Raw genomic sequence first — 20,257 nt, forward strand, 5'->3', positions numbered from 1 at the left:
CAATTCAACCAAAGTCACACTTATTTGTTAAAACTAGGTACAACAGAAGTCAGAATGAATATTAAAATGAATTTTTTTGGATTTCAAATGAAATGTTATTTAGAATTTAGAGAGTAAAATTCCAAATCCAACATCAAGTTGCTGAATATAACATAGCGCGTAGAATGAATTCCTTCTTTCAATTTAAAGACGTCGAGTGGTATGATACATATCTGCGAGACTAAATTATGAAGTGCATGCGGATAGAATACATTGCCGGCGACATACATGTAGAGAGAAGCTCGGAGCAGCTAATGAAAAGAATGAAAAGTAAATATAAGATAAATAGTACATACATGAATTATAGTATTCAATTCTAAAGAAATTCCAATAGTCATAGTAAAATTGAAAATGTTAAGCATTTAACCTGGAAAATAACATCAATAAACATCAATTTTAATTAAACAAAGCATATAATGAATGTAAAGCAAAGAAAAAAATAATTAAGTAAACTGCAAGGGAAATAACTTTCAATTTTATAATCACTGAAACCTGTATCCATTACAGTGCAATTAACGTTTGATTTATTGACATAATTTGTTAAGACAGACTGAAAAGTAAAAACATTGTGAACATCTTTATATACTCTCTCAAAAAAGAAACGCAACATAGGAAAAAAAGACATTTACTTCATAAATAACAATCATTATTTATCACAGAAAGAAAATACATAGTGGTCTGAAATTTGGCACAATTATTCCAACGTATTATTGTCACTTAAGATCACATTTTTTTAAGTTTTCAATTTAATATCAATTAACACAGCTTAAATGACAATATTTGTTATGCACAAATTACGCGCTGATAAATAACGCATGATTCGCTTATTATTTTTTTTTTAATAAAGCTCTATTTGTGACAATTTAAAAATTTTGGACTTAACAGCTCTAGGTTAATTGAATTTAAAAGATTTCTGTTGAATACCTTTAAATGGGTTTTAAATTGATAGATTCAACATTATTTTAATAAATCAACCCATTAAACAAAAAAACTACATTTTTTACAAAAATGCTTCTTTGTTGCGTTTCGTGTTTTAGAGAGTAAAGACAAAAAAAAACCATTCAATTGAACAAGTCATATGGGATATCTAAATAATATTTTTGTTAGTATAAATATACTATCATGTTCGTTTATCTATGTCGAACGATTTGGGTCACTTGAATTGTCGATTTAAAACTCATTATTAGAAATATAAAGGACATGACTATTTAACGGTTTAATGTTTTTACTTCTCATATCGGCCATTTTGTTTTTTAAAGTGAAAAGGGTTACTACTTCGAACATTTAGAATGGAAACTGACACCGAATCCGGTAGGAAATTATGTCACCTAATTTTTTGTATTATATTGATCTTTTCTTGCTCGCATATTAGACAAACTTCAGCTATTCAAACTTTGTTGTTTATTTAATGACCTTGATTTCAGTTGAGACTCGCTGATGTGTCATTTAAGTCATTCAGACAAGCTCAAATATTGATATATTACTCCTGGTGCTATTTCATTACATGTACATTTCTTTAGAAGGACTTGACTCAACTATGAAACATCCGTTATATATACTATTATTTCCCTTTAATTTGTTTTAATATCACAGTCATCAAAAAGATGTGCACAAATTCTAACTTTAGTTCAGATTAAGGTGTATATTTTTATTGTTTTGAAACGATGCATTGGGCAAAATTTGGTTTTCCAATACAAATAAATTATTTCGTGGGTAATTATAATAATTATTAAACTGTCTTTAATTAGGAAATTACATTGATATACATGTACCACAAAACATATTGTACTGCAATTCTACATTCAAACCGCAACAGCATTAACTAAAGGGATGTTGTCGTTCTGTAATGTTGAAATGTATATAAATTTAATAATTTTTTTTCAGAAAAATATGTTGATTTCTTTTTAAAAAAATAAAAATGAATCACCCTCTGTCTGATTATATAAAGACTGCTACTTGAATACGAACAAACACTGCCCTGTCATGTACATGCAATACACATAATTATCATTGATGATGCGTGTACTTATAATAAATTTGTTCCCCATTATTTTTGTATCGTGTACCAATTAGAAACAAAATTTCCTCAACTAAAAGATACACCTCAACAATTTTTAAGACCGTCTATTATATTTTGCATTCAGTAATTCAATATAGTAAGTTGTTGTTGTCGTAGTTTTTCTTACAACAGTTTCAAAATGTTAGACACACAGAGGAAACTACAGCAAGAAGCCTTTTTTTATTTTCCTTTATTTCGTTTTTTTTAAAGACAATGGTCGAAACTTAATACTACGTCGTTATGGTAATGTCCACCTTGTCGGTCTCTTGTGAACAGGCCTAAACGGCGAATAACCGTGGTTTGGTACTCATTCGAAAATTTAATTCTTAGGACACAAAAAAGTTGGCAGCCAACGCTCATACATGTAGCATTGAGTTGACAATTTTCATCTCAGTGGTATTGTCTCTTTGATACATTCCCCATATTTATTCTCGTAATTTGTATAATGATTTTAGTGACTCGAAGTCAGAATTTGTGTCTGACAAAAGTAACACATTCTTTGTGATAGTTGTGTCTGTGAGATTGTACATATGCAGCACTTTAGTACAAAGCAGACCTTGTGTGATTGATTATATTAAGTGTCAGTCCTTGTAAGAAACAGGCAGTGGGAGAAACAGAGTATGAAAAACCCATCATTTTTAATGTCAAATTTGACTATTTGCGCCATCAGAATCAAGGAAAACATGCAGTACTTCCAATCGCATTGTCATAAATTGAATTATAATTTTATTGAAATGCACTGAAAATGAACATTTCAAGTGCTGATAACCTCATTTTTCTAATATTGTCTTGAAAAATTTCTGAATAAAAATTAAGTGATACAGAATGAAAATAATGGTCTTTGTAAATAGAGAAAGCATCCTTAAGTGAGTTATGCAAATTTCAGATATTCCAATTTTGCCTAATTCTTACAAAAAAATCTTACACATAAGTAATTTTACTGACATTAATAAAATATAGACCATAATGCTTTAAACTGCAATCAAATGAATCAATCTTAATGTTATACAGATCGTTGTTTTCAAAGATTACAAAGCAGTTCTTCTGACACCGGAGGTGATTCAAAAGACAATCGTAGTTCATGGGGAACAGGTATCATTTGGTTTAAGATATCTTCTTACTACAAAGAGGCAACATTACAACCTAAGCATATAAAGGTCCCAATTGATTAAGAAAGGTTTCTAACTTGGGACAGGTGGAAATATTTATTATGGGATTGAATATACTGTATGAATATACTGTATGGATGTAAATTTATATATCGGGACATTCTTTAATGAAACATATAAATCATTTGTATTTTCATTTGAAAGAGGGAAGCATCATTTCAAAAATAAAACAGAAAGTCGACGCTGTTCAATTTACAAATGCAAAGGGGGAGAAGAAAAAGAAGAAAAATTATACCACTACAGCGATGTTAAACATTTGATTTAAACAATTAACGCATTAACTGCACCTATCAAAGACAGCAAGCTTATTACATGTGGTTGTTTAGAGTTTAATATAAGTTAACATACTTCCATCAATAACGTGCATAATATTTTTTTCCTAGGTCGCCATACCTACATAAGTACCTCAAGTACCGATGTTTCCTCAACAAGCCTAAGAGAAGACAGAATATCGGGTAAACATTTAATACAGTTGCAGATTTCTTGGGAAGGTTTCGATTGTAAGAAACCAATTTTTTGTTGTCAAGTGTACTTGGCACTAGTAATTTACTATATCCAATTGATTAACCTATGTATAATAAAGAATATATCATATACAGTAGATGCTCTTCAAAATGAATTGCTACGTTTAACATAAAGTTTTAATTTTGTGACCGGCGGATTGATTTTAGTGTTGTGATGTTTTGGCCGGAAAATGTCCAAGAAGAATTTATTTCATATATGAATTATTGAATTACACTGGGAACATTATGTAAATCACTGTCATCTATATAATAAATATTTGTAAAGTTGCTGAATACACCTTTTAAAGAATAAACATATTGGGGATAAAAACACTATGTATTAAAACGTGTTATAGACACGTAACATGTAATTAGTTATCAGTTACAATAATAATGATAAAAAGAGAAAACCCATAATTAAAATTACTTATTTCTGATACTTTGTCTATAATAGTGTATGCTATAACTGGATAAAAATACTAAATTGCTCCATTAGATATAAAAAAATAATACAGATTTCATCACAATACTAGACAAAGATGAAAAAAATACCTTAACACCTTGATTACGTAGTGTTTAAAGAAAGACATAAATACTTTCTCTTCATTTTCTGTTAAATATAATTTCTTCATACTACAGTATTCCTACAAGATAGATCTACTGCGGGGATTCAGTCATCCGATTGCGCGACATCCACAAGTATGTATATATTTGTTATAAAGCAAAATTCACTATCAACTATTTATATCAATATTAGAATCGAAATAAAAAAAGAGATATCTGAGTGACTAAAGAGGGGCGTACAACTAAAGACATGAAAAAGACAGCAGTTTCATATTAGAAATGAACAAACTTTTCTTTCAACCCTTTTTGTCTAACAGCAAATTTTGTAATTTTTCATAACAAAACGTGATATTTATAAGAATAATTAAGGAAACCAAAATCAAAGCGGAAATCAAAGGAATGAATTCAAATGATAAAGAGAAGACAGAAAAAAAACAGACATGCATAACACAAAACATGACAAAAATAGCACGATCACAGAAACACGAGTAAATGAACAACTCGGATTCCGCTAAAACTTGGAGCAAGGACCAGGTACACCGGTAGGATAAGCGTCCTCTGCTTTTCTAAAAACAACCGCTGAGTTACTCGTACAAAATCAAGTACGGGTTGGCCGCAGAGAAAAGAAAAAAATATAATACGGTGAACAATACGGTTCTCATTGCATATATGGATACACAGTGTCAATCCTACAGTTCGTGATAATGACCATAGTAATTCGGAGGTGATGACCTCAACCTTTTAGCAACAAAGCCCTGTTTCAGAACCTTTATTGTAAAAAGTCTAGCGATACAAAAAGTCTAAATAGTTACGGCATGTGCTGGCATAAAATGTGATTTGCGATATGAAAACTCCATATCCAGTTGCTTAAGGGATGTCGCCACATATGAAAAGGAAGTTGGGCAATACGGAATGAAAAATCATCGCCTTTTTCATATAATTTGGTCATGAGTTTCCTTTTTCGACGATATCTAGATGTAGGTCATGATATGAGGTTTTCACATAGTCCGTAGTATACATTATCGCAAGGTCTGTGGTGTAGATGCGATGTATTAAATCCCCGAAAGTAGGATTTTTCAACGATAATACATCATCTGAGACCTAAGGGTCTGTTCCTTCTTTTGGATCAGATCTTCTATTATGTCAGCCAAATAGGAATGAAGACATTCGTCAGTGAGTAGAGGAGCACAATTTGTTTCCAGTAGAATGTCGACCGTTTATTAAAAAACGTGTCCACCACAATGGAAAATATCTTCTGGATTAAAAAAATTAGCATTTTGCAAACATCTTTTTAGGTATATCTGGAAGATAAAGAGGTGTTCTGACCGTGATTCCAACCACGTTTAAAAAAAAAAACATTTAAGCAACATAATTCTTGTGAGCATAATTTGATACCCGAGTCATTATTTACTATGACCACATGTATTTAAGTTCTGAAAATGAATGATATGCATAATATAAACCTCGTTTTAATTAAATACATTTACTGACGATTGAGTGGGCACTAATTCTTTTTTTTCTACAATGTAAAAAAAAATAGAAATAAGAAAGAAAACAATAAGTCCTTTAGGAGGATAATTCTTTGTTTTAGTACAAAAAGCATTTTAATTTCAAGGATTGAAGCCATTGTATCATGATGTTTGAATGACAAATACATATATGTTCTGTCTGTTTAAGGTATACCGTGTGATATTGTTCAGATAGGAAACAACAATGTTATCTATCTTCCCCGCAAAGAAGACGACTTATACTTACAAAGTAAGAATACTATTAAGTATCAATCTCTGTAAGAATCAGGCAGTGGGTGAAACATGGTCTGAAAAAAAAACATTTTAAAAGTTTAATTTATCTATATGCAGCATTACATTAAGGAAACAAGACAATATTTTCCATATCATTTTGGTAAATTAAGTTATAATTCCATTGACATGCACATAAAATGTATATTTCAAGGGCAGATAACTCTGTCAATAACCACATTTTTCTAACATTGCAATGAAAAATTCCTGATCGGATCAAGTTATTCACTTATCAAATTATGATCTTTTCAAAGAAAGCATCCTTGAGTCAAATTATATTGTCAGATCGGTAGGACATGCAAATTGATTTTATCCATTTTGTCGATTCTAACAAAAAAATAATTTACCATTAGCTTTTTATAAGAATTCGGAACGGCAAAATACGGTTTTTCTCTAAATTTGTAAATCGATTTCATAGATAAAAAGAAGTTATTTTCAACATACTTCAAAAACCTGCTTTTGTTCAGTATACATATTACTTTGACAATATGAACTCAAGCTCGGTGGTCAAAATTCTACTGTCTAGGTAAACAACATTATCACATTTCGATTGCAGAGCTTTAGAATAAATAAACTGTCTTTACTTTGAGTAACTAGGCTTTAACACTTTCAATGTGCAGTTTCGGTTTTTAAATAAGATATGTGAAACATGTCGAAAACGAATCTTTAGAAATTGATTCGGTCTATACAGTTTACCAAGTTAAAATTGATGTAAAAAGACTGTTTAGGCATGTTTTCGGATTATTTATGGGTCGAATTGACCATCTGCAGACACTTTTTAAAGTCTGTTATGTATTTTGAACCTTTGTATACCAAATACCTGCCTTAACTGAAAAGATTTAGGTCCAAATGGGGTTTGGTTTAGACATGTTTCAACGTAGCATACTAGCAAGGTCTGAATGCTTATTTTCAGGAAACACACAATTCCTTGATGAATTTATAGCTGTATCTAAATTGTTTGTGGAAACCAATGGCTATATAGAAGCAAAGAAAACTTTGAATGAACACAAGTATGTTCTACTGACTGGTTGCTCCGGTGAAGGGAAGTCTTTTATTGCTAGAAAGCTAGTTTGTGAAAAGATCAATGCCGGTTATAGTGTTGTCCCGGTTGACAGAATCAGCCAATGGCAAGAACGGGTAAAATGGAGAGAAAAACAGGTCGTATTCTTAGACGATATGCTGGGTCGAATACTTTCCGACAACAAAGAAACTGAATACAGGGAACTCATAACTTATATCGACAGTGTCATTTCGGAAGGTATGGGTAGCGATAAATGTTCCATGTTTCTGGTAATGACGTGTCGCCGAAGCTACTTGCCAAAAATTTTACAGTATGTTAGATGTAAAAGCATATTTCAGGAGAACAAAGTCGTAGATTTGTCTTGTCACAAATTGATATTGTCGAAAGAGTTACGTATGGAAATCCTTAAAACACATTTGAAGGCGTATAGATCAGAGCTAAGGAAGGAGGTTATGGAAGAAATTGTCTCCAGCAAATGTCCGGTGGGTTATCCAAACTGTGTGAATATGTTTACCAGAAATGACAACTTGTTCAATAGAGGAAGCAAGTTCTTTGACTCACCAACTGAGTATGTACACGAGGAAATTTTAAGAGTATACGATAATGACAGGGATATTTATGCACTTTTAATATTCCTCCTTGTTAGAGAAGGTGAAATTCAGGAAAACACTTTGAACAGAATATGCAACGAAACTCTTGAATTTCCCCTACTTCAAAGTATTGCAAATTTCCCATCTCGTCAGATTGGAACACGATTTCATTCGGCACTCAAACGAATCGATGAAACCTTTGTCATACAAGAAGGCATAAATATAAGATTTTCACATTCCTGTGTTTTAGAAGCAGTTTGTCTTTCTTTTAGCAACAAACTACGGCATGTGGCAATAAAATGGCTCCCTTTTCAATTCATAGTGAATCGGATCAGACCATATGACTTTGTTGGCTCGGACGATGAAGAATATGTCAAAGTTGGCGAATCAATTTACAATGATTTAGCGGAGAGATTTCTAAAAGAGATTGAAATCGGAAATATCCTGTCAGTTTTCAAACACCATGCTTTTAAATCACGCAAATTTGTATTACAATTTATCGAAGTTCTGGAAAAGCTTTCTAGCAACAGCGAAAGCAAAAGACTCAATTACATTCTTCAAATTACAGAGCAAGACTCTGAAAGAGGAGCTCTTTTCAAAGGTTCAATACTGTATTGGTCTGCGTCTTTAGGACTCAGTTATCTATGTTCAATGTTACTTCAACGACAAATTTATGAGACGGTCGAGGATAAATTCTGGTTACGAGTTCAAGCATCGGCAGCACTTGTACCTGCTTGTTGGTACGGCTTCGACTCAGACACAATGGATCTTTTGTTTAGTCTTGGTGCAAGTGTTGATAGTTCATTACACGAAGTACGTAAATCGCAAACTCATTTTTGTGATTACTGTACAGTTCACGATGAAGATGGCATGACAACAATTCAATCCACAGTTTATGGAGAAAACAATCGTCAGTTAACAACTCTTAAGTACCTTTTTGACAAAGGAGCTTCATTTAACCAGAAATCGGTAAATAGACCACTCATCAAGGTGATATTGCAGTACAACGAGTTTAGAAGTGAAGGCAGCGAAGAAAAAGCACAAGACGTTTTACAGATAATTCAAGCTTTGCTTGATAAAGGTATTGATATACATTTGAAGGATTCCAGTGAACGAACTGCTTTGATGTACGCTGTAGCGAACGACAATATCGAAATCGTTGAAATCTTACTCATTCAAATGAAAAAAACGTCTGGCCTACAGAAGCAACAGGTCTTACAATTTGCTAAAAGTGTACCCATGGTCTTAATGTTAGAAAGAAATGAAATTGACAAGGATTTTTCTCAAAGAGACAGCCATGGAAGAACGTTACTGCATAGAGTAAATCAAAAGGATCTCGTCAAGTTTTTCATAGGGAAAGGTTGCAAGATTAACCAGCCTGACAAAGATGGACGAACACCATTATTTTATGCTTCTTCGCTCGAAATAGCCGGGGAAATGATTGATAATGGAGCCTCATTAACGGTACAAGACTATGATGGCAAAAATATTTTACACATCACCAAAAGTCCGGAAATTGCTTATTATATACTAGGTAGGTGCAACTCAAGAGAGAAGATCAAGTTGTTAAACGCAAAAGATAAGTTAGGTCGAACTCCATTATTCTCTGTTGCGAATCAAATGCTGGCAAGTGTATTTATTTCTAGTGGAGCTGATGTAAACTATCAAGCTCCAACGATTACAATGACGAGCGAGTCTGGTTTCGATAAAGTTGACAAACAGTTCGGTGAACTTATTTATCATTCGAACGAAAATACCAAACGTGACATCTGTGCGAATTTTATTCAAGAGCATTTTCCTCTGTTTTCGGTAAATCAGTTCAACTTTGAGATAGACCAAAACACAGACATCGTACTCTCTGCTACACAATCAGTTTCACAAACTGGACTTAGTACCAATGTTGCAGAAAATCTTTCTTCCGAAAACAGTTCTGGGTCAAACTCAGAGACATCAGAAGAGGATGAATTCATGTCTCAGTGCACAATAGCAATGAAGTTTGCACGTAATGGAAAATTAAGCGAAGAAATCATACAAGAAATGATAGAAAATGATGTGAAGTTTCATTTAAAAGACCAGAATAACAATACAATTCTCCATCATTTGCTTTCACCGGATCGCAAATGCAAAGAAGTCTTGGAAATCTTACAGAAAATACTTAATTCAGTTCCTACGGGCAGTAGACCTTCTTTGGTAAACGCTGAAAACTCTCATGGCATCACTGCTTTACATTTAGCTTGTTCTTGCACTGAACTAAACAGGATACCCCCAGAGAAAAGACACTTTATTGTCGAAGCTTTACTCCAAGCAGGTGCTCGTTTGAACGCCAAGAACAAAAACAATGAATCACCACTTCATTGCCTATTTGGTTGCAATTGCGTAGGCAAATTTGGCATAGCAAATCTTTTAGATATTGAAACAGAACGATGTCTGTTTGATAAAAATGCAAAAGGAAACACACCTCTGGAGAAACTCTGTCTTTTACAATCGAGTTCGAAGCATTTTATTGAAGACTCGTCTAAAACTGTTGAGAAAATATACACAAAGGAACATTTGAAAGATTTTGTCATGCGCAACGTCGCATTTCTTCTAAAATCTTGCCATGTTGCTTTACTTGCAAAAATTTTTGATTTATGCAAAGAATCTTTTTCTGAAACTGATTTTAAGAATCTTCATCGTAAATGTTTACTGTCTGAACATAAGCTTAATATTCGGGCTTGGGTAGTTATGCTTAAAACTGACGAGTCACAACCAAACACACGTGATAATTATGAGTTTGATATCTCTGTTGATGAAAGACACGCTTTGTTAAGACAATGTATAACACAGATTAATAGTGGAACTTTAAGAATGTCGATACTTAAAATGCTAGTAAACAAAAGAGTCGATGTAGATGCCATTGATAGTGAAGGGACATCACTTTTTGCGACAGCTATAAAGACATGTAAATTTCACAAAAATGATATGAGAAATATTATTGATCATTTTCTAAAATTAGGAGCTGATCCAAATGCAGTGGATTCGTCAGGTTTATGCCCTTTCCACTACTGTATTTTGTCGAGTGCAGATGATGAATTTACGAGGAAATGCATGAAGCTCTTTATGAAATGTAAAAGGACGAACTTCGATATAGGCCTGATCCTTCATTTAGCGGTGCAGATAAATAGAATCCGAACAAACACAATACGCTGTCTTCCAGACCATATTTCTCCAAACCAGAAAGATGAAAGAGGTAACGCTATACATCACTTGGTAATAGCCTTGTCGAAATACGGACGCCGAAACTATGTACCGACCGCTACATTCTCTGTTCTTGTAGAAAGGGGCGTCGACATCAATATGTATAACGAAAATGGTGAAACTCCTCTACATGTTGCCATGAGATATAACGTCCATAATGATATAATTGTTGAGATGCTACGTAATGGCGCTGATCCAAACAGAAGAAAGCGCATAGTAAAAGAATTCTATCAAAAGTCTGAAACGGAGACATACGACCAGGACAATGATGGAAAATCGCCATTCATGTACCTGTTTAAATATTGCCAGTTAAGTTCGGTGGCGATTGTCCGAGAAATGTTGAAGTATGACGCCGATGTATTACAAAACGATATTCTCGATCGAAACACATTCCATGTAACAACGTCTACTATAAATCGATTTTCACTCAAAGTCCTTCTTCTTTTACTTACCTACGTGGATAAAGGCAATATTTACTCGTGTATTAATAAAACGGATAGTGAAGGTAATACGCCACTGCACAACGTATGTAGGTTTGAAATTGAGGAAAAAGATGCATGGTGTATATCGTTACGCGTTGCTATGGCTCGGATTTTGGTAGCGAGGGGAGCAAGGCTTGACATTCGGAACACCGATGGTCAGACTCCATTACATTTGGTTATCCACCAGTATAGGATATTCAGTAAAGAGCATAGTATAGTTTCGGAAAAATTCATACACAATCTCGTGGCGTTGATTAAGTTATTTTTGGCAAATAAAGCAGATATTGCAATTCGCAAAACTTATGAACAAAGTGTTACTGACCTCATTGCTGAACCTGGCTTGCGTGAATTGAGACATTTACTAAGTGGCGACATTACTCCAGAAAAGTTGTTTTCTTCCTATACATCAACTTGTTCAAAGCTGACGTAAATTGTGCAAACCTTTCTTTCTTTACATAAGTAATATGCTTGTGCTAATAGTGCAATGCCCAAAACATATTTCATTGTGCATTCCTAAAGATGTCAACATTTTAAAAGATATAATGTATGTCTTTTGCGATGCTGTTTTTAACAAATCGACGTTCATTTGTGATTTTTCTTTGTGTGTACTTTTATTGTTGCTTTTAGCAATTGCTATTTCGTTTAAGCTTTTTTCTTTGTTAAAAATCATCTTTAATATATTATCTAAATCACAGAAGAAAATTGTTATTTTTTTCCACAGACATGTACTTTTGTTTTTTCTTTATAAGTTTGGAAATTTAACAGGAAAACATCCCCTTTAAACATTTTATGCATATAAATGTATAAATGCTAGTCAGAAAGGTGTTTCTTCACGATGTTGAAGTACTATTATTTATAACATTTTATGGAGTTTATAGTTTACCAGTTATATAGGTATTTTATGTTTGTGAATTAATTAAGTGAACTCTTACCATTAGAATATCAAGATATAAATATATATTTGGCGACTTTCCTTGAAAAAACACTTATCTCAATTTATTAATTAAAACATATGACATTTTATCATGTTAGATCAGGACGAACGTTTTTAATAGGTCATTAACAAAGAAAAATAAAGTGAACAAACAAAAAATGAAGAAAAAACATACAAAGCGAAATAGAAGAAAACGCAAAAGTGCAATGCAATCCACTTAAACTGGAAACGGTGAAGGTCTTGTATGTATCAAAGAATAATACATTGTATTATATCTGATTTTGTCTCAATTGTATTAACAGTTTTTCTGCACAATCTATTTGAAGATAAAAATAATATGTATTCTTTATTAGAATTTAAAACTTCATAATAATATTACAAAAATGAATAACAATAGAAAGATCAGATAAAATTATCAGAGAGTTAACAATGTAATGGTATCATATAGTTGCAATATATATCGAAAGCAAGATTCTCTTCGTCAGTGGTTTATTTATTAGTAGCACATCAGGTTAATTTTGTTCCCTGTTCAACAGTATAAGCGACCCAAGTATTACTACAAATATAGACTCGGGTCACCAGTGATGGATATACACAAAATTTGAATAAATTCCCGCTAATGAAATAAAATAAACACAAAGAATTAAATTATCTTTATCAACAACCTTCTTGTATATTTGTATCAATAGAAAGGAAAAGTAATTTAAATGTGTTTTCTGAAATTTGAATAGAAAAGTAAATAAATATGTCATATCCGTTTATCCAATCAATAGACAGAAGACGTCACTGCAAGGAAGAAAGGAGTTATTTATAAAGATTTACAATACTCAACAGAAAAGGTTGATTGCAAATTGTATATATTGGAATTTGATAAAAATTTAGAAAAAAATCATTCAAAGAGTTCGAGATTTGACAATTCTTAATCTCTTAATCGTTGAGTTCATGAATTATTTTGTGAGTCGTAAACTGATACCGCTAAGGCAAGAATCGCACCTTAGGTACTACAGTTGTTTTTGGTGTGACCTCTCTGCGACTTCGTTTTAGCAAAATGTGACGGAAGCCACAATATTAAAGCTATAGAAAAAGAAACATCCGGTGAAACGCAACAAAAAAAGTAAATACTTACAGATATCACCAAGAGGTAGTCAATACGTGTATACACATTTTCAGGTAAGCTCTGACAAGCCCCGACAACAAAACTAATAAAATAGACGGTAACACAACGAGATTCATGCCGTATTTCGCTCACATATAATGTAACAGGTACCATGCCGATAGCGGAGCAGGTAATGTTTCAAGAGTACCTGATGTCCTTCCGTCTTTGATGTCTCTGGATTATCCATCTATTTGGATGCTTATGTTTAACTTTTGCCGAAAATTTAAAAAAGGGGGATGGTTAGCAGCATGTTTAAGAGTAGCTGTTTATTTCCATTTTTCACTCCAAATGAGTTTGTGCTTAGATGCTTTTACCATTGTAACATAATTCTTATATTAATGTCCATTACGAATTCATTTATTTAGTAAAAGAATATTTTGGAGCGTGAAATGTCTGGGAAAACATGGTTCAATACTCAATATTAAAATATAAGCGCTTTTTCATAAGAATATTAGAAAATAAGGGGTTTTGTTTGTCCATAATAGTATGGTATGGACAATCTTGGCTTTATACCTTGATTCTGATGATACAAATATTTAAACTTAACATCGGCGGGGCATTTCATTCCATGTTTCAACCCATTGTCTGACTCTTAAATTAATTACACTTAAGACCACAATACAAAGGATGAAAAATGTAAAGAAATCGAGAGCAGGAACCCAACTTAAAATTTAGGTTATATGCCAGAGAGAACGACCAATTTCTGCTTCTTGTACAATACATAGCGTGCTGTTCGTCATTCCCGGCAGAAAGGACAAAATGCATAACATATCTTGTCTTTAGTCATGTTATAAACTGAAACTCCCTATCGGCGTTTAAAGTAATTGTTTGCAACCTTTAAAAAACTATGCATATTTACAAATATTGGGTTGAGTGAATTGATGAGAAAATAAATTGCATTATGTCTCTTGATCACAACTGTTCGTGTCAATTTCTTGACTATTTTTAACATTTTCCAGTTAAATTGAAAAAAAAAGACTTTTCATTACACACTCTCTCTCCCTATTTACAACGATTGGATCTTTCTAAATAAAATTCAAAAATGAAATTGATGGATTTTTTAATATCTATATAAACAACTCAGTATTACATTAAAGGAGATGCCACATCCCAAAAAAAACAGACGATGAAATGCAAGAAGATCATATCACATCCGAATAATCGTATGGCCAAGTTGAAGGGAGGAGCAGGAAATATTTCCAAACAATCCCACATATCCACATAAAAAGACATTCATCTATAAAATTTCAAATGCACTCTTAACCATGAAGAAGCATTCAATTTTTCTGTACATCTGTATGCATTTTATCATACTGATAAACCAAATACATACTTAGCAGAGGAACACTTCCTAAGGTGCCCATTTATGCAAGTTCAACACATATCAAACTTCTGTCACATCTTTTCCATCATTTTAGTGTGTGTGCAACAACACATCTGTGTAAGTTTCATGGAATTTAAAACAATTACATGTAGTAAATACATGTATCGTTCATCTTGTCTTGATGTACATTCTTATCTTACAAGTTAACAAGTTGGTGAGTGTATATAGTCAAAACCTATAACATATTTGTAAATGCAAACACATGAAGTTAATCTATTAAAATAACTACATTTGAACCAAGTAAAACATCAGTACAAAATATTTACATAAACACAATATTCAATAATAAAAAAACAAAAGACATAATTTGGCAATCTGGGGGCTACTCGTAGAAAATAAATTTATTTTAGAAATTAGTATCTGGGGGAACCCAGCAGATACATGAAAGATGTAAAAAATGAAAATACACTCAAAAATGAAAGAAAACAAAAGTACATTGTATCTGGGGGAGCCCAGCAGATACTGTATAAATTTTGCCTTATCTCAGTACCTGGGGGAGCCCGGCTGGCACACCAACTGACGTTTGGAAGCTGTGGATTAGATATCTGGGAGGAGCCCGGCAGATGCCACAACTGATGTCTAACCATTGAAAAAACTTTAAGGGAGTAAAAGATAACCTGGGGGAACACAGCAAGTTAATAACATAAAAGCATTTGTGCAATCTGAATTGGGGATTATAACTTCCAGAAGAATGGAATTGAAAACGCCAAAAGGAGTATAACGAGTGCCCCCAAGAAGATTGTTCCACTGTTAATATGAATTGTACATTTAAATGTAGGTACTGTAACCCACTATAGTCAACAATGAACATCGGATTGAAATATTCATTTGATTTGTGCATGTTTAATGGGATCTACTAAAGTCCTAATGTACCTAGTATAACAGTTTGATGACCATCGACCTAAAGTTTGAATCAAATGATTTTCGATTCCTGCAGCTGCAGCAGTAGTAGCTGCCCCTATACGAAAAGGAATGACAACTGTATTTGGAATCATCAATACCTAACGGAGATAATGCATGTCTAAAAAGTCAATAAATTTGTTTCTACTCAATGTAGAATATTTATTAACGTGTTATTAAATATTTATTGATATCAATAAATGGGGAATACATTCCACAACGGCTTGCCACATGGAGAACTCTAATTAAAGCATGTTTTGTTTTAAAGACTAAGGTAACTAATTGAATGTTATTTGCTATCTTGTGGGTGTACTCTTTTGTATTTGCAGATCAAGTTCAAATATGGTTTGGACTATGGTAATGTAATTTAAGTACGTGTCCAGTATCAGTGTACGACAAGACAAAGACTGAAATAACAAACATGAACATGTTAAACTCATAGAGTAATTTATTTCAAATTTCAAAACTTGTAATAATGCAACGGAACTTACAGATATAAGAATCTAACCTTTGATATTTTCCTTATCCTGCAAAGGATTTTTGTCCATATTTTACATTCCACAACCTTTTTGCATCGTGAAACCGATGATTTGTTCGCTACGTCACAGTATCTCCTTCTCCTCTACCCCGGATTTGACATTATATGAACGCTTTACCTAAAGATGCACTGGCCCTTTCTTCAAGGTTTTAGTAGAGTCCGGATGGTTCATTCATGTTGTTTCTATGAGCGTGATATTTCATGTTTGTGTTTTTTTTGTTTTGTTTTGTTTTGTTTTTGTTTTTGTTTTTGTTTTTGTTTTTTGTTTTTGTTATTTTGGTTTTTTTGTTTATTGTTATTGTTTGTGTCTATTTTCTTAGTCTAGTCGTTAGCCCATGATAATTTGTTAATTCTGGTTTTGATTACCGATCGAATCATAGTTCCCTAGATTCCCGTACTAAAACCTGGCTTTTTATACATGATACTGGACCTTAGCTGCTACTTAAGTACAATTGCTGTTCTGTATCAAGAGACTTTATTTGATATCGAATTCACAAGCATTGGGAAAAAAATCCATAAAATGGTCTAGTTTGTTTTCTGATAAAAACTTTAAAGTTACGTAATGTGTATATTTAGATTGAAAATTTCCCCATGCCTGCATAAATAACCTGTGCGCTCTGAACATTTTACATTTTTTAATGTTGGGAATCGAAGGTAAGCATCATTTGTAATTTTTGGTAAAGTGAAGTCTTTTTTTAAAGAATTTTCTGATAACAATTTTGAAAGGAATAAAACATATCACGAAAGAACTACATGTATATCGTATCGATTTGATGTTATCTATGACGATAATCAAGTCTCATCAATTAGTCTCGTTATTGTAGTAAGTATAATGTTATTTGCTAATAGAAACAAAAGAAGTCCATCACGAATTGAGAGAGAGCTAACATATAATTACACAAAACACGCTTGCATCTGTTGACATCAAATTAAGGGGATGTTTTATATAGACAAGAAAATACGTGACACAAAGACGAAGAAAATAAATATGGAGCAGTTTAATTCACGAGTATATAGTTCACTATATGTCAACGTATTCGACACTAGCAAATATCGGCAAAAGAATACCGAATTGTCAGCAGTGGGGTGACTGAATGCGTCAAAATCCGTTACATGGCCTAAACGTGAACCCATGAAACAGAGACGATCTACATAAATAATGTAGCGAACCGAATAAAATAGATCAATTATAAAAACTGGAACTAAGGGAAACAAGACGCCACACACAAAAAAAACTCGAGTACTAACATATAAAGTCGAACAAAAAACCGGATATGATATATGTTGCTCTAGAAAGGTAATCATGTCCTAGTCCGCCAGCGGCACCCGCCATATTGCAAATGAATATTAACCGGTAAAAATCTAGCAAAGTAAGGCATTTCCGCGACGCGTGAATCTTCCTATTTCTTATTCTAAAGTACTTTATAAATTTGTAACTTTAAAAAACTGCCACAATTTTATGCTAATCATATTTCAATGTATTAATTTGGACTTTTATTTTATAAGTATTGGTTTGTGTACGGATTTGACAACGGTTAATTCCTTAGGTTGATTTCAAAGTAAGTATAATTTAAAGAAACTTTATTAACAAAGAACGCTAAAATTCAGAATCATATTATTATTCCATGTGTCTCTTTTTTTATAAAACAGAAAAAACATTGATGTAATAAGTAAATCAACAAAATACTTTTCTTTGTAAGTATTTTACTCTGACGTTCATCCTGTACTTTATTTAGAATCCTTGATATGTTGTTTTTCAACAAAGTTCGGTAAGTTCAGATAAATGACTGGAATAGTAAAATGTACAATGGGGAAAAACCTTGGAAAATTGCACATAAAATAGACGAAGATCAAATGTCACATGGCACAAGGAAGTATAAATAAAAATGAAATACTGAGAAACGACATGAACATAGCTTAAAAGTGGAAAAATAATACAGAAAGATTTCCCATATAAAACATATAGGAGACATATTTAAACCGATAATTCAATAGCTTAGGTTAATATGCATTCAATTAGCTAAAGTCAATTTCGAATATTAAAATAAAAATTTTCTATTTCAATTTTTATTGCAGCATGTCGCGTGGAACCACACACACCAGAAAGAGGTCGCAGAACTTGAAGTATTATTCTGGTTTAAACTTATACCAGTTACATGTAAAATATACGCACCAATTAGATGGATACTACTTTCAAACAAACAAAAGAGCTCGGATTTACTTTCATTGCAGGGAGCGCTTAAGAATTTACAACAGATTTTAGTGCATGTACTTATTACGCACTATATTATATTATGCTGTGGAATAAAAGCACGTGCCATAAATTCATTTTACTCCTTAGGAATGTATTTAATGTAGGAGACTCGGGGTACCCCAAACTTTTCCCATGATTCATTTTTTCTTCAATTTGTACATAGTGTCATGCTTACGGTAGTTAACAATATGGGTTAAAAACAATTTACAAAATATTTATACAAATAAATATAAGGTCAAATTACAACTTATGGATATCATATGTACGATTGAACATGGATTAGTTTTCATTGTACTCATGTTTAAAAAGAGTAACTAAGCTTTTATTTCTAGAAATAATAAAAAAGAGGGTAATTTTTAGCAAACTGTCTATATAAAACCTTCTATGTTGCAAAACTCCATGATAAAATGTTCATACAAAAATGGTATTTTACGGACTATTCATACCCAAACCTATAAAAAAAAGTTATAGAAAAGTTCACTGCGATTTTCAAATTTTTTAAAATATCTTGAGGTAATAAGAAACAATTTGTTATCAATGAAATTTTGAATAAAACTTATATGGAAGTATTCCAAAAGATATCAAACAATGACATATACTGAATAAAGTTCATTTGCTAGCACGATATGAGGCAACTAATTATGCAAAGAGTAATCAAGGGAACCAAGGTTATAGCGGTAATCAAAAGAATGTAATCCAGGGACAAAGACCAGACATGGAAAACAGACATACACAACATAGAACATAAAGTAACTAAAATCATACATACAAAGTAGCAAACGTAAATGAGCAACTCGGACTCCACTACAAACTGGGAGCATGGACCAGATGCACCGGTAGGGTAAGCGTCCTCTGTTTTTCTAGAAACAATCGCCGAGTTGCTCATAAAAAGTAAAGTCCGGGCACGGGACAAACGAGGAAAGGAAAACTATGACCCGTTGAATAAATCAGTTTTCATGGTGCTGATGGATACACCATAACGATCCACGAGTTCATGATGAGGACCATAAAACTTCTGTAGTGATGACTTCAATCTTGTAGCAACATAACCCTGTTCCATAAGCCTATTTGTTAGAGTTCTAGCGCGATACAAAAAGTCCGCGTAGTTTCGGCAAGCTCTGGCATAACGTATGAGTTGTGATATGAACACTCCATACGCAGGAGCCGAAGGGATGTTGCCACAGATGAAAGGAAGATTGACAATTCTGAATGAGAGGTCATCACATTTGTCGTAAAGTTTCGTCAATAGTTTTCCTCTACCATCGATTTCTAAGTGTAGGTCAAGATATGAGGCTGACTTTACAGTGTCTGTAGTATCCTTTATCTCAAGTTCTTTTTGGGTAGATTCGATGTACCAAATCCCCGAAATTAGGATTGTTCAACGATAATACGCCATCTACATAGCGGAAACTGAGATTGAAGGATCTAGCCCAACGATATTCTTTCTTTCTGATCAGATCAGCTATAAAGTCAGCCTCATAAGAGTGAAGAAATAGGTCAGCAAGTAAAGTAGCACAATTTGTTCCCATTGGAATGCCGACCGTTTGTTGAAAAACACGTCCACCACACTGGACAAATATGTTGTCGATTAAAAATTCCAGCATTTTGTAAATATCTTCCTCTGTATA

General features: G+C 32.9%; 1 protein-coding gene and 1 long non-coding RNA gene across 3 annotated transcripts; both read left to right on the forward strand.

Annotated features, from left to right (window-relative positions):
* The first annotated feature begins 1,232 nt into the window (after nt 1–1,232).
* On the forward strand, nt 1,233–13,011 carry LOC148601675 (uncharacterized). The gene is made up of 6 exons (XM_088554169.1): nt 1,233–1,350; nt 3,110–3,190; nt 3,651–3,722; nt 4,410–4,469; nt 6,012–6,092; nt 7,047–13,011. The coding sequence occupies exons 1-6, from the start codon at nt 1,329–1,331 to the stop codon at nt 11,891–11,893; spliced, it is 5,163 nt and encodes a 1,720-aa protein (XP_088410295.1). The 5' UTR covers nt 1,233–1,328; the 3' UTR covers nt 11,894–13,011.
* A 3,916-nt stretch (nt 13,012–16,927) lies between these two features.
* Nucleotides 16,928–18,699, forward strand: LOC148601676 (uncharacterized). 2 transcript variants are annotated; one of them, XR_015916958.1, is made up of 3 exons: nt 16,928–17,029; nt 17,882–17,934; nt 18,452–18,699. It is a non-coding gene; the product is annotated as an uncharacterized LOC148601676 (long non-coding RNA). The 2 variants fall into 2 exon arrangements; XR_015916959.1 differs by lacking the exon at nt 16,928–17,029 and adding an exon at nt 17,174–17,198.
* The last annotated feature ends 1,558 nt before the right edge of the window (nt 18,700–20,257 follow it).

The sequence above is a fragment of the Perna viridis genome, chromosome 12, assembly GCF_037379345.1.
Source record: "Perna viridis isolate PV_CMFRI_1.1 ecotype Kerala chromosome 12, ASM3737934v1, whole genome shotgun sequence".
Classification (NCBI taxonomy): domain Eukaryota; kingdom Metazoa; phylum Mollusca; class Bivalvia; order Mytilida; family Mytilidae; genus Perna; species Perna viridis.

What these genes read in the sequence shown, in the direction of transcription:
- LOC148601675 (XM_088554169.1), top strand. Translation starts at nt 1,329, where the DNA reads ATGGAAACTGACACCGAATCCG. An exon ending in GGAAACTGACACCGAATCCG is followed by an intron (nt 1,351 to 3,109) that starts GTAGGAAATTAT and finishes AATGTTATACAG; the next exon opens with ATCGTTGTTTTCAAAGATTA. An exon ending in TCGTAGTTCATGGGGAACAG is followed by an intron (nt 3,191 to 3,650) that starts GTATCATTTGGT and finishes TTTTTTTCCTAG; the next exon opens with GTCGCCATACCTACATAAGT.